Source organism: Thermobia domestica, chromosome 2 (assembly GCF_964235325.1).
Source record: "Thermobia domestica chromosome 2, izTheDome1.hap1.1, whole genome shotgun sequence".
In the NCBI taxonomy this organism is placed as follows: Eukaryota; Metazoa; Arthropoda; class Insecta; order Zygentoma; family Lepismatidae; genus Thermobia; species Thermobia domestica.
Window position 1 is genome coordinate 268986773 of NC_137455.1, and position 12565 is coordinate 268999337.

At 36.8% G+C, this 12565-nt stretch overlaps 1 protein-coding gene across 5 annotated transcripts in view; it reads right to left on the minus strand.

The window, feature by feature from the left end:
• nolo (ADAMTS-like no long nerve cord) overlaps positions 1-12565 on the minus strand; it is a 1299980-nt gene that overhangs the window by 358683 nt on the left and 928732 nt on the right. For all 5 annotated transcript variants that reach the window (XM_081748697.1, XM_081748696.1, XM_081748695.1 and 2 more), the window contains exon 5: positions 5351-5587. In XM_081748697.1, the coding sequence (XP_081604823.1) occupies positions 5351-5587 (237 nt within the window). The remainder of the gene's footprint in view (positions 1-5350; positions 5588-12565) is intronic.

A 12565-nucleotide genomic window follows, 5' to 3' on the forward strand; every position in this document is an offset into this window, starting at 1 on the left:
AGCCTTTTTTGACTGGCGACATACTTTTCTGAACGCTCATGAGACTGCGACACACTTACTTGATTTCTTGTTAATACTAACATAAATTATAGTAGTGCAAGACTATAAATTTCTGTGAAGTAGTGACTATATACAGGGGTTGGACAAAAAAAAAACCTAAAACGTTTGCAAAAGTGTGAAATTCATACGTAGTGTGGTGTGAGGGCCTCCTTTTGCGTCCAAAACAGCTTGGATCCGACGTGGAATAGACGTATACAGCTCCTGAATCGTGGTGTGTGAAATTTTGTACCATTGTTCCTCTAAAACATGCTCCAGTTCCTTAAGGGATGCTGGTGGAGGGTAATGAGACCGAACACACCTTTCTAACTTAGACTACAATGGTTCAATGATGTTCAGATCTGGTAATTGTGGGACCCAGGGGAGGTGTAATATCTCCTGGTCATGCTCCTCAAACCATGATTTCACAGTTTTTGCAGCGTGACAGGGTGCCAAATAATCTTGGTAGATGCCATCACCATCAGGCAACAATATTTGTTCCATGGGTAGAACCTGGTCCCCCAAAATGGCCTAATAGCCTTAGAATTCATCATTCCATGCAGGGCTAGGATGGGATCAGCGGAAAACCACGATATCACTGCCCATACTGTAACAGAACCACCCCCATGCTTTACAATTGGGAGCAGACAGTCTGTATCATAGACCTGTGACGCTGTTCTCCATACGTAAACACGACCGGTAGTTGGAAACAAGGTGAAGGCCGATTCATCGGACCACATTACGTGTTTTCACTGCTCATGAGTCCACGCCTTGTGGTTCTTGCACCACTAGATACGCTTCTTCGCATTTACTGCTGTGACAGGGGTTTGACGATAACGGCTCTGCCATGAATTTTCATTTTATGAAGTTCCTGTTGCACTGTTTTCGATGAAACCGGGTTCTGTAGGCCGGAATTGAGTTCAGACGTAATTTTCATTGCAGTGGTCTTCTTTTTAGCTACTACAATCCGTTTTAATGCCCTCCGGTCTTTCGACCACTGTTGTGCTTTGCAGACGTCGTTTGCCCATGAATTGTGTATGCTCTCGTGACATTGGACACAGTGCCTTTCGATACCCCCACAATGTTCGCCACTGTTGCCACTGAAGCTCCAAACAGACGTGCACCAACGATCATGCCTCTTTGGACGTCTGTCAGGTCGCCCATTTTACTGCACTACTTTCACACCACGACATTCACAGGTAAACTGGTTTCTGTTGACGGAAGAGGAAGGTTCACATGACACATTGGAAACAAAAAACGATCGGCAACCGCAACACGTGTTGTACAGTGAAGGGCCAAACTTATGTGTCCTGTACGAAGTTTTGTCTACCTAAAAAACGTATATTACTAATCATTGTTGCTGTCGCTGGAAGCACTGATTGGTACAGTCTACCTGAAAATTGATTTTAATTAATTAATTAATGTGTACCTTTTTTAATTTTAAAATCCTGCGATACACCTTACGAGACTGCGTGACACACAATGTGTCGCGACATACCTGTTGAGAATCACTGTTCCAGACTGTTGTTCGGGAGACCTGCATTCAGGTATATTGAAAACAAAACTCGAGTTTTAATTTTAACTGCCATCCTACATGTCTCTATAGAGTAGTCTCGGAATGAGGTTCAATGTGCGACAAATTTTTCGATCTTTGGCATGTTGTCTCACTCTTGAGGATAGAATTTTCAAACATTTATTATGCCTATGCCATACAGTATGTGATAATCAGTCAATACTAAACATGATACCCATTCACAACGAAACTACACATCATGATAAGGAGACTTAAGCGAATTTCTCTTTCGAGTAATGGATTAACTTCTTTTTACAGTGGACAGAAAGCGAACATAAATTAAAATTACCTCTTACTTCAGTACAAAACAATCCTGTTGATTATCTATGCGAAAATTAATTAAAGATCAAAGATGACACTGATTTTTGAATAGTTTAGTACTACGTATGTTGGAAGAGTATCAAGTTTGGAACATTTAAATTCGTGATGACTATAATTCATGTTAAGAATACGTCTCAAAGAAAAAAATCGAAAATCACAGAAAATGCGATACAACGGTTGTTTATATTTTCGGTTGGAAGGAAAAGAAGGGTATCTGGTAGGAAGTATTGAAGTAGAGGTGTGTGTGGTTGGATAGAAGCTTCTGGCAGTCGAGTGTTAAGCCTAGTGACTGAGAAACACGAGACGAGAAGAGAAAAGTTGCTGATGGGGAAGCTAAGGAAATCCCTTTCAGTGTTTACACAACTTCCTCCGCCGTTGAGAGGCGATGCAATCAATTAGACTGTTTTAGCCGATTTCAACAGAAAAGACGGAAAACAAACGTCTGTCGGAGAAAACGAGCAATACCTCCTCAAGGAAAGCGTTCGTTTCTTTCTCTCAAAAAATTTCTCTTTCCAGCTCAAGTAGGATAGACGAGAACCGACAAACTGATCCATGAAGTTTGATTTCTCGCTACAATCCCGATTCTAACGTAACAATCAACTTCCTTCTATAGCGTGTACCAATCGATGAACACTTGAATAAATGCATAGAATTGAGTATTTAAATGAAAAGTATGGGCCACCGCACAAAACTTCTTTGCTCATTTTTTTAAAGAATTAAATCATGTTATGTTGAGGAATTTCGCCAGTGCCACCTTTGTCAACGATTAGAACATACTCAACCTTCCTGTTCGTCCACACCTCGCTGTGTGAAATGCCCGTAATTTCATTTTACGAAGTATAGCCCAAAGAAGACCAAAAGCACCTGCATTCGGTATCAATTGTTCTGAAGCTCATCCAGCGAACTATAAGGGATGTTCAATGTTTCCCCAGGAAAAGGAACTATTCCCCCCCAAAAAAGGTCATCTACGCCTACTGTTCAAACGAAACAACGATCGTTTACTTCTTGTAAATGTCCTACAGTATTACCCTTCACATAACGTATTCTACACAACACCCTAATTCCGCATGGAGAACCAAAACTATCACTCAGGTCAAAGGAAAGTACTTACGAGATCTCACCTCCCTTTTCAGAGACATCCGTTAACTATTCCAAGGAATACCCTACCACATATAATACCAAGATCAAACAGGATATTCCAAGGTTGAAGACAGCACAAGATCAATTCACAAAGTTTCACGGAAATTATTGTTAACGTCTTGAACGACAGCACAGATTAAGTTAATAGAAGCCACCACACAAGGTTATTGGAATCTCCAGGAAAAGGAGGCGCGCAACTCTTCACACACAAACTCTGCCTTCTGTTCTACCAGCAACACAGATACCGGTACATCTAGCGACAGTTGCAGATATATTCAATCCAAATGTTCATTAATTCAAATACAAAACCACCTTTAGACTACAATTTGTTTCCGTCTCTGCAGAGCTTCTTGAGTGATATTAAGCTATTTTCAAAAGAGGTCAGTGAAAACAACGTATCACAATTTTTTGACCAGAAATCACAGAAGTTTTACAGGGACAGGATTATAGTATTGCCGGAAAAAGGGCAAAAGATAATCGAATAAATTGATGCTATATGATTTTATATTACTTTCAAATCGCAATAAATGTACTCTTAATTTTGACTTTCAAAGGTTCATTACTCTTAAGACAACCTGATTTATGTTAGGTAGGTCATTACAATGTTTTTGAAAGCCGCAAAAACCGCAAACACGTTCATACGCGCTAGTAGTTACAATAATCGAAAAAATTTACGTAAGTGCGAACTGATGTAACTCCAGGGATTAGTATATATTAATTTACTTGGTTGCTTCTCGCAGACCTTGGTCAAAATTTGGTGTCCTAGGCAGCGGCGTAGCATAAGGGAACGCCGGTATGCCCGGCATTCTCTGTTAATAAGAAAATGTACGTATTTCTTTATATATAAATTGTTTGCTTGTAATTATCACAAATATTTCCACTGCAATCTTCTGAATGTGCTCTCGCCTTACTTTGACAAGCGGAACCTACGCATGCGCGTCACTTACATGCGCATTTTCTGTCTTTCCTCCTGTCGTATGCCATGTTCGTTGGGTTTCCTGGTCTACTGTAAGCATCGGGGTTTTCGTCTGCTTTCCGTTGAATGCGCATGCGCAACTATTTGCTTTATCACTCCTCCTCATCCCTTGCAACTCTACGTTTTGCTTTAGATATAAGCTGGCATATTCTCAAGTATTTCCAACACTATCTATTTTGAACTAAGCTATAGTTTCTGTACAGAACGTATGTGTGCTAACGTCAAAACAGAAATGGCTAGTTCAATGCCTTTTTGAAGCATGTCGGTTATTTAAATAGTAGTATAAAAATAGTTATGCTTTAATCGTAATTAAATGCATCGTAATTGTAATCGTAATTAAAGGCAAACTATTATTCTTCACCATAAATACATAGTATGTCCAGTGGTGTAGCCAGAAACTCTTTGAGAGAGCTCACACACACACGCATAAATATAAAGCATTCTGTACAGTAGAATCACGGTCACCGATCTGATAGACCAACAGAGCCAGCATTCTCCGCTCCTCGCAAAGATTGCTTGGGCCCTTCAGTATCTAGATATCTGACAACGAAATAGACACACAGAAACAGGCCCCCTAAGTTAAGTGCTTTCTATTTGCATCTTCAAATGATATACGTATACACGTAAGCCATATTCACTAACGGGCGTCTGAGTTCCGGACCCAAGATGACAAATTTCTAGGGGCGATGTATCTTTTCTTTTTTTGAAAAAATGAACGAGATTGAAGTATGGCATGCGGGGAAAGAAGCTGCCCACGAGAAAGAAATAAAGGGAACTATACTGAAAATAATGTTCATACAACAGTGAGGCCCAATTTTCTCGTCACAACGGTAGTGGCAAGAAGAAGCTGAGACAATTGCTTATTGGCTTCTAACGTAATTCACGCATTTGCTTCTGTATGCCCCACTAGGCCACCAATTAGGGAGAACTGGCTCCCCTAAATTTTTATAACCCTATATTTCCCCTCGTAATAGCTATGTATTGCTGATTACAACAGTATTGTAAGGCACAAGTGACTACTTTGGCATCCCCATTTCGGAATACTACGCTAAACTACTGGTCCTAGGATCAATCAATCTATCTGGAATTACGTATAATATACTATAATAAACTTATGTAAGCTCAGAACAGTAATTAAAATTATTTTCATTTTCCTATTTAGTAGCTTCTACCTGAGAAAAACCGTCGAAAATCGTGACCTCGCTTCTATAATTAGTACTCAATCCTACCTGGATTAGTCAATTCTTCAGTGTTATATTTACTATTTGTGATACCAAATCAGAGAAAGACGACATGCATCTTACCTGACACTTCCCGTTGATACACATATCCAAGCTTCCCGGTCTACATCTTGTTCCGTCCTGAACTTTTGCAGCCAGTTGTACCACAAATGAATCTTCGTCTGCAATGGCTCGGCAAGCAAGAGCACAAGGCTCTCCTTCATCGTAATAAGGCTCCCACCGGTACATTTTTCCCTGGTAAGGGATGTCATTATAAGCTGCGCACTGCTGTACGCGGAAATCTCGTTGTTCTGGACAGGGCTGCAAAATAAAGAAACAAGTACCCTTTGAGAAGAAATGATATATAAAAACAAAATAGGAACTGTTTAGGAATGATCATGAACAAAATGAAATCGATAATAAATTTCATCACAATAAAGAAACAAAAAACGTTCTAATAACATGGTCTGAAAATGCGTTCTCTCAGACTCAAAAGCTCCAGGTGCTAGATACAGTACTTCCAGAAAGACATAAAATAATACAGTAACGTAATTTGAGGAGTAAAGGGGGAACAAATGCTCCTCTAAATTTGACCTATATATATATTTGACCTATATATTACACCTATATTGGAGAACCATTTTGTCTTCTCCCCTTCTCCAAGTAAGATCTGAAATGATGCTGGTGAACTTATATAATCTCAAATCACACCTACGCGTACCAGAATAGCATTTTTAGAAGATGCAGCTAGTATGGAAAAGACTTCCAGCATCACTTCGACTTCCACTTCTAAATTTCTCTAAAAAATTATCGTATGATATTTAGAAGCAGATATTTGGATAAAACATATTATAAAATTTATTTAATTATAACATATTATTATAATTTCTTCAACTGCTGTAGTTAGATCTAACAGTTGAATCAAGGTATTTAAAGATTATTTTCACGATTTTGGAAGTTTATATCCTGAAAGGACATGCATTGCGATTACCACATTTTTTGTTGTTGTTTCTATTCACTTGTTTCTATGTATTTTTATTTTGTACTGAACTTTATAAATATACATATTGTGAAATATCTTCTAGGGAGAAATGGCTTTGGTATCTTTTGTCGGGAACTCGTTTTATTAAAATATATTTCTTGCTTTTGTTCCATGTGCTCTACTTTTATAATTGTGGGCTATTGCAGATGCATAGAGACAATAGTTAATGAAATATAACGATGCAGTGAATAATTAAATAATAACCAACGTTCGTATCCTAAATGGAACACAAACCGGCAAGTAGCAGATTCCGTCTGTGAGAGCGTAACACAGCACAGTTAAGCTTATCTTACTATTATTACAGCTTCATTTATTCATATAATTTGTTTAACTATTGGAACTTCACATGAGCTGAAAATTTTCTGTCATACATACTCTTACAGGAAATGTATATTACTCATTTCGCTTAATCGATTCAAAGCTGATACACTAAAATGAAGGAGTTTGCTTCCAATGCAACATTGTCGTTTAACAAGTGCGCATCCAAAAACTTTTATTAGGAGGAATGTAAACTTTGGTGAGGGGTTCAATACTACGAGCCACTGCATTTATGTAGCATTGAACAGATATTATTCTGCACCCGAAAAGACGATAAGTAATTGTAAATACTTCTACCTATATTTTCAGAAAAAAAATACAACTAACTTGCTTTTATAAGAGAAAGAGCACAGATGAAGTATAAGATTAAAGTTTCATGCTACATCAACCATTTCCCTGTTAAACAAGCATCGTTTTATTAAGAAATTGTACAAATATATCTTGAGTTAGGACGTTTTGGAGGGGAGTCCGAACCCCGTGGATTACCCTCTGTAGATTGCCCCCTGTCGTTGAATATTTCTTCGCTTTCAACTTCCGTAGTTGGCAAAGTTTCAACGTTATTTAGTTATAGAATGTTACTCAGACTCAGTAGCCGAAACTGGAACTTCGGCGTATCCTTAATAATAAAATTCAAATGTCTCAGTCTGTTTGTGAGTCCATGCGTCACGCTAATTACTAATAGTGAACATTCATGCTAATAGATGACTACTTGGCGCTACTGCTTGCCTCCCTGACGTTAATAGATATCGCTATCGGCGCAGTAGCTTGCTACTCAATGGATCAAATAAATAGAATGAGTAGAACGAAATCTTTGAATAATTGAATGAATATTGTAATGTATGGTAGAGACAGTTCACGGGTTGTTTCCTTTCCCTCATTACATTTTTTATTATAAAAGTCCTATACAGGTTCTTTGTATAATATGCTACAAAATAAGTAGTTTCCCCTAAGTAATAGTCCTTTCTCTATGAGGTTGGACCTCCTGCCCGTAGCAGCGCGAAGACGAAAGGAACCTCCAGCCCGTGCAGCGCGGAGGTGGGTAATATCTTCTGTCCAGTGCAGCGGGAAGGTAGATCGGGACCTCTCACTCAGCAGCGCAGAACTAAGATTAGGGAATCTCTCCTGTCCAAAGCAGCGCGAGGGGAAAGATAGGAATGATCAGCTGAAACTGATGTCTTCTGTTCTTCGACGTGCTCTTTTATAGCCGATTTTGGAGGCAGATCCTATGTACGGGTTGTAGGGGTCCTTCGTGCCTCTCCGTGTCCTTCTTCGTACTTCTTCGTAGGTGCCTTCTGTCGGCTACTTGACGATCCTCGTGGAGAAACACATGTTGTTGTTTACAATTATGAGGGTATATTCTAATATAGTATACAGTATAGACGTATGGAGTTTGGGGGTGATAGATGAACAAATAAGAAGTTAAATGTAAACAATTAAAGCTTTTAGTTAAGTAAGACTTTAACGTATAGTGTACAATGGGCCGAAAGCTTGAGAGCAACAACAAGTTTTAATAAGTTTTCTACATACAGTATTAGTGTTTTATTCGTAACATAAGCTATCAATATAACCAATGTCAAGAAAGAAAGCAAGTACGTATTAGGCTGTAAGCTTAATAGTAGAAGAAATATCCATTATTTGGGCTTACATATATATCTGTCACACACACTCTCTCTCTTGTTCATTGATTATACAAGATACTGAATTTGTTTGAATGAAATGTTTCGGTATGGTTTAAATTTACCATTTCAGCATGCATGTTGATTAGTGAGTTTTTCCATACGCACATTTAATGCAAACTCAAATATTTGATTTTGGAAGGACAAAAGGAATCCAACGAATGAAGAGCAAACCTTTTCACTAAATTAACAACTATTGATTAAACTTATTTGTGTAATGTCGCTCGTATGCCTTCGCTAATTCAATTTCCACCCTTGTGGACAAACTTCAGAATAGTGTTTACATAATTCGTGTGCAGATTTCTCTTCTTTTGACCATAAATCTTGCAGAATCGTGGCTTCAAAATGTGTAAGTGCAAACATATGTATCCATGTTGTACATGAAATAAATTCTTCTCGTGATATAATGGCAAAAGACTTTACTTTAAGTTTAACTGAGAAAAAATTTAAAAATGGGATTAAGAAGAATACCAAGGATCAAATATGACGCGAATCCTAACTATTAAGTATTGACAAAGAAAATCATTACAATTTGAATCTTTTATTATCAATTTTTATTTATTTATATTTTTATTTATTCATTGGTAATTATCCTTCATTCATCGAAACATAGTATTAGTAACAAATATAAAGAAATTCTATCTAGCATTTCATGACAAAGTCAAATAAACTTACGTAAATTATCGCGGCCTACGTAGTAATAACTTAGAAAGTGATTTCCAAGTCTTTCTTCAATAACCAGATATTTGGTAGAAGTGTTTACTACTAACTTGACGCAGCAATCTCTGCAGTATAAGAGCCTCGGTATCGCATACGCTTTTAAGTAATATTTTGTAAATATTAAGTGTGTATTGAGCGGTTTAAACGCTTCAGAGGTGGAAATAAAGATGTCAAGAATTAGCAACGTTCGGGTCGACCGTCAACAAACACAATCCTAGACAATATCGAATGAGTGTAACGGATTCTTGAGGATGATCGGTGGTTGTCTTTAAGAATGATAAAAGAAAAGTTGCAAATACGCAAAGACAGTGTAAGCACTATTGTTCACAGACATTCGAAACAGCGGAAGATTTATTATGCCCGGTTTGTATCGTACACGCTGAGAGACGAGTAAAAACAAACTTGGAGTAAAACGTCTGGCGAGTTCATCGACATATCTGACCGGAATCCGCAATTTTTGGAACCATCATTACAAGAGATAAGAGGCCTAGTGTTATAAATGCGATCCAGAGACCAAGCGACAGTCAATGGCATGGTGATCATCGTCTCCCCCTCCTCCCCCAAAAAAGTTGACTAACAACATCCAAGATTAAGAAATATTAATAGCCTTTTACGTCAGCAAGGGCTTGGTTCATCATAATTTCTATCCAAGGTCAAACTGTGAACGCGGAAGTTTACGAAGGAGTTTTAAAACAGCTGCTGCAACACATCTGGCGGGTTCGACCAGAACTGTACCGAAGTGGACAGTGAAATTTTATTCCACGACAACGCCTGTCCGCACACTGTGATCACGTGATCAACTTCCTTGCTCAACACAAGGTTAATGTTCTTTAACATCTTCTTTATTATCCAGATTTGGCGCCGGAAGACTTTGTTTCCCCACCTCAAACTAGCCTTAAAAGGCTTACGCTTCGTAGATTTTGCAGATGTCCAACAACGTGGGACACGGTGCTTCGATTGATTCCACAAGAAGCGTTTACTGACAGTTTCCAACAGCTTTACTATATATGTCAAACGTGTGTTGTAGCTAATGGTGATTACTTTGAAGAACAGTAAAGGCATTTTTTAACTCTTGTTTCATTTATTTTCTGAGACCATGCACCAAACTCCTCAGACGTACCTTCTACATATATATATATATATATATATATATATATATATATATATATATATATATATATATATATATATATATATACTACTTCCCTTATAAATATTTCATTCATATTTTAAATCATTTACAATATATTATATTCGAACAAAACATTTAAATATACTTTAGTCAATGGGATAAATCAATATAGGCCGTTATGAAAAACTTTATACTATTATTAATTGAAGTAAGATAGCATTCATTTACGTTAATAGGAGAAAAATCACTTAAATCATAGACTTTGTTTATCTTGTAGTACGTTTCGAACTCACAATGCATTTTGTCTTCACCTACACTGAAAACAAGTCAAAGATTTGTACAATTATAATTACTATTAGTTACAATTGCAGTTAGATTTCTGAATTTAAATGTTAGACTAAATGAGAAGAAAATCTGTTTCTAGTAATTGTGAGGAACTGTAGTATGTCAACACACTTTAATCAATCAGAATCAGAATCACATCGAAACAGGTTGGTGGTCAATTCGGCTTAATGAACTGTAGTTACAGATCTAAATTCAAAACTCATAAACAAGATTCCAGCTTTGAACCTTGCCAGATGCATGACATTTCTTTTTGACATACGCGAAAATAATTCCGACACAGTTATCACGACAAAGAATAAATACTTAATTGCTTATATTAGTTTGTAAGAATAAATTTTAGCCCCTGTTTGTTATTCTTATGTAACAGAAAACAGTCCTATTGTGAATGCTGTATGCTGTATACATAGTACGTTTCGACTCCAGACCGGAAAGATCGAAATTCGTGCTGCAATCCGATATGTCTTTGCAAATATGCATGAAAAGTGTTATATTTTCTAACTTCTCTTTCATCACATGGTTTTTATAGGTTTCTCTTTCTTTTCTATTTCTTTTTTTTTTTTTTTGATTTTTTTAAAACGAAAAACATCTGCATTTCACACAGCACTTCTATTTCGAAAGGCACCATATTTACGGTAACAGCTTCAGTAATAATCTTTGGCTCCAATATGGAACAGAGACAAACTCTCTCTCTCTCCAAATCATATATATATATATATATATATATATATATATATATATATATATATATATATATATATATATATATATATATATATATATACATTAGAGAGAGAGAGATCTTTAGAAAGTAAATGCATATAAAACGCGTGACAAAGAACCAAGACAACCATTGAACGATTTGCTATTCGATATTATGTGCTTCCAGATATGCATAAAAACGTATATACGTATCGATATATATATATAATGTACACAATAGCAAGAGAAAGAAATGTTTGAGAAAACAGCTTTAGATGTTACCCAGTTATAGCCCTTCACTTGAAGGCAATTTACACAAACAAAAATCATGTGCGATGAAGAAAGACTAGAAATATGTATATTTATATACGTTCGAAAAATGCAGTAAAAATGTTTATAGTTTGCCGTGGAAGATGAAGACGATTTCCTTCGTAACTGACGTGAAAGCTATAAAACATGTTTGGAAAGACTGAAATTATCTTTCATGTAATAACGAAAGTACTCTTATATTCGCGTTATTGAAGCTTCCATATAATACCAACAATGGTTTAAAATTTTTCAAGACCAACACACAAACGTAAAGGAAATTTGGGTTATTTCCAAACCCAAGCATTTTTTTATAACTTGAAAACCGCAAAACTATGTTTATTCGGGCCTCGACTATCACATTAACAGGATCTTGCAATATAGGGTTAAATTAGGGAAAACCAGACAGTCGTTATAGTCCAAGTTTTAGTTGCTTCATTTAGCATCAGGGCCACATCACACGAATCCAACTGTTTAAAAAGAGAAATAACCCAAACGATTACTCAGGTTTGTATCCAAAGCAATTACCAAAACCGGGCTTTCAACCCGTGCGTTGGTCATTTAGCCACACAAAAAGGCTGACTAAAGGTTTGCATTTCATACTTTCATTATAAGATTTTATATGGAATATTAATCAGTAAACACAAACAAATGAGGAGTTGTTGAGACGTCTAATGAGTGCTATGTAAACTATGTACGAGAAGTCTTGTAAAACAACTCTATCTCTTCGTTTCTCGGAAAGCATGAGAGGAAAATGGTAAAAAATAGCGAGATATATTTTCTTCAATTCTCGAACATGGGATTCACCTTCTCCTTTATTCCTTTATTGAAACCGGAAGTGACTAGTGTATCATTTCCGGTTTCAGTACTGGATCACATGGTTTGGCAAACTGTCGTAGTTTGTTGTGAGACGAAGCTCACTTGTTTCTAATATCTAATTATAGACATGTATATAGGCATTCGAAATAATCTATACTTTAATGTAAAGAAATGCTTAGTCATCACTGTTTCTAGAAAAAATAATTCAATTTATTTTGAGTACATGCGGAACAAAGATGCTA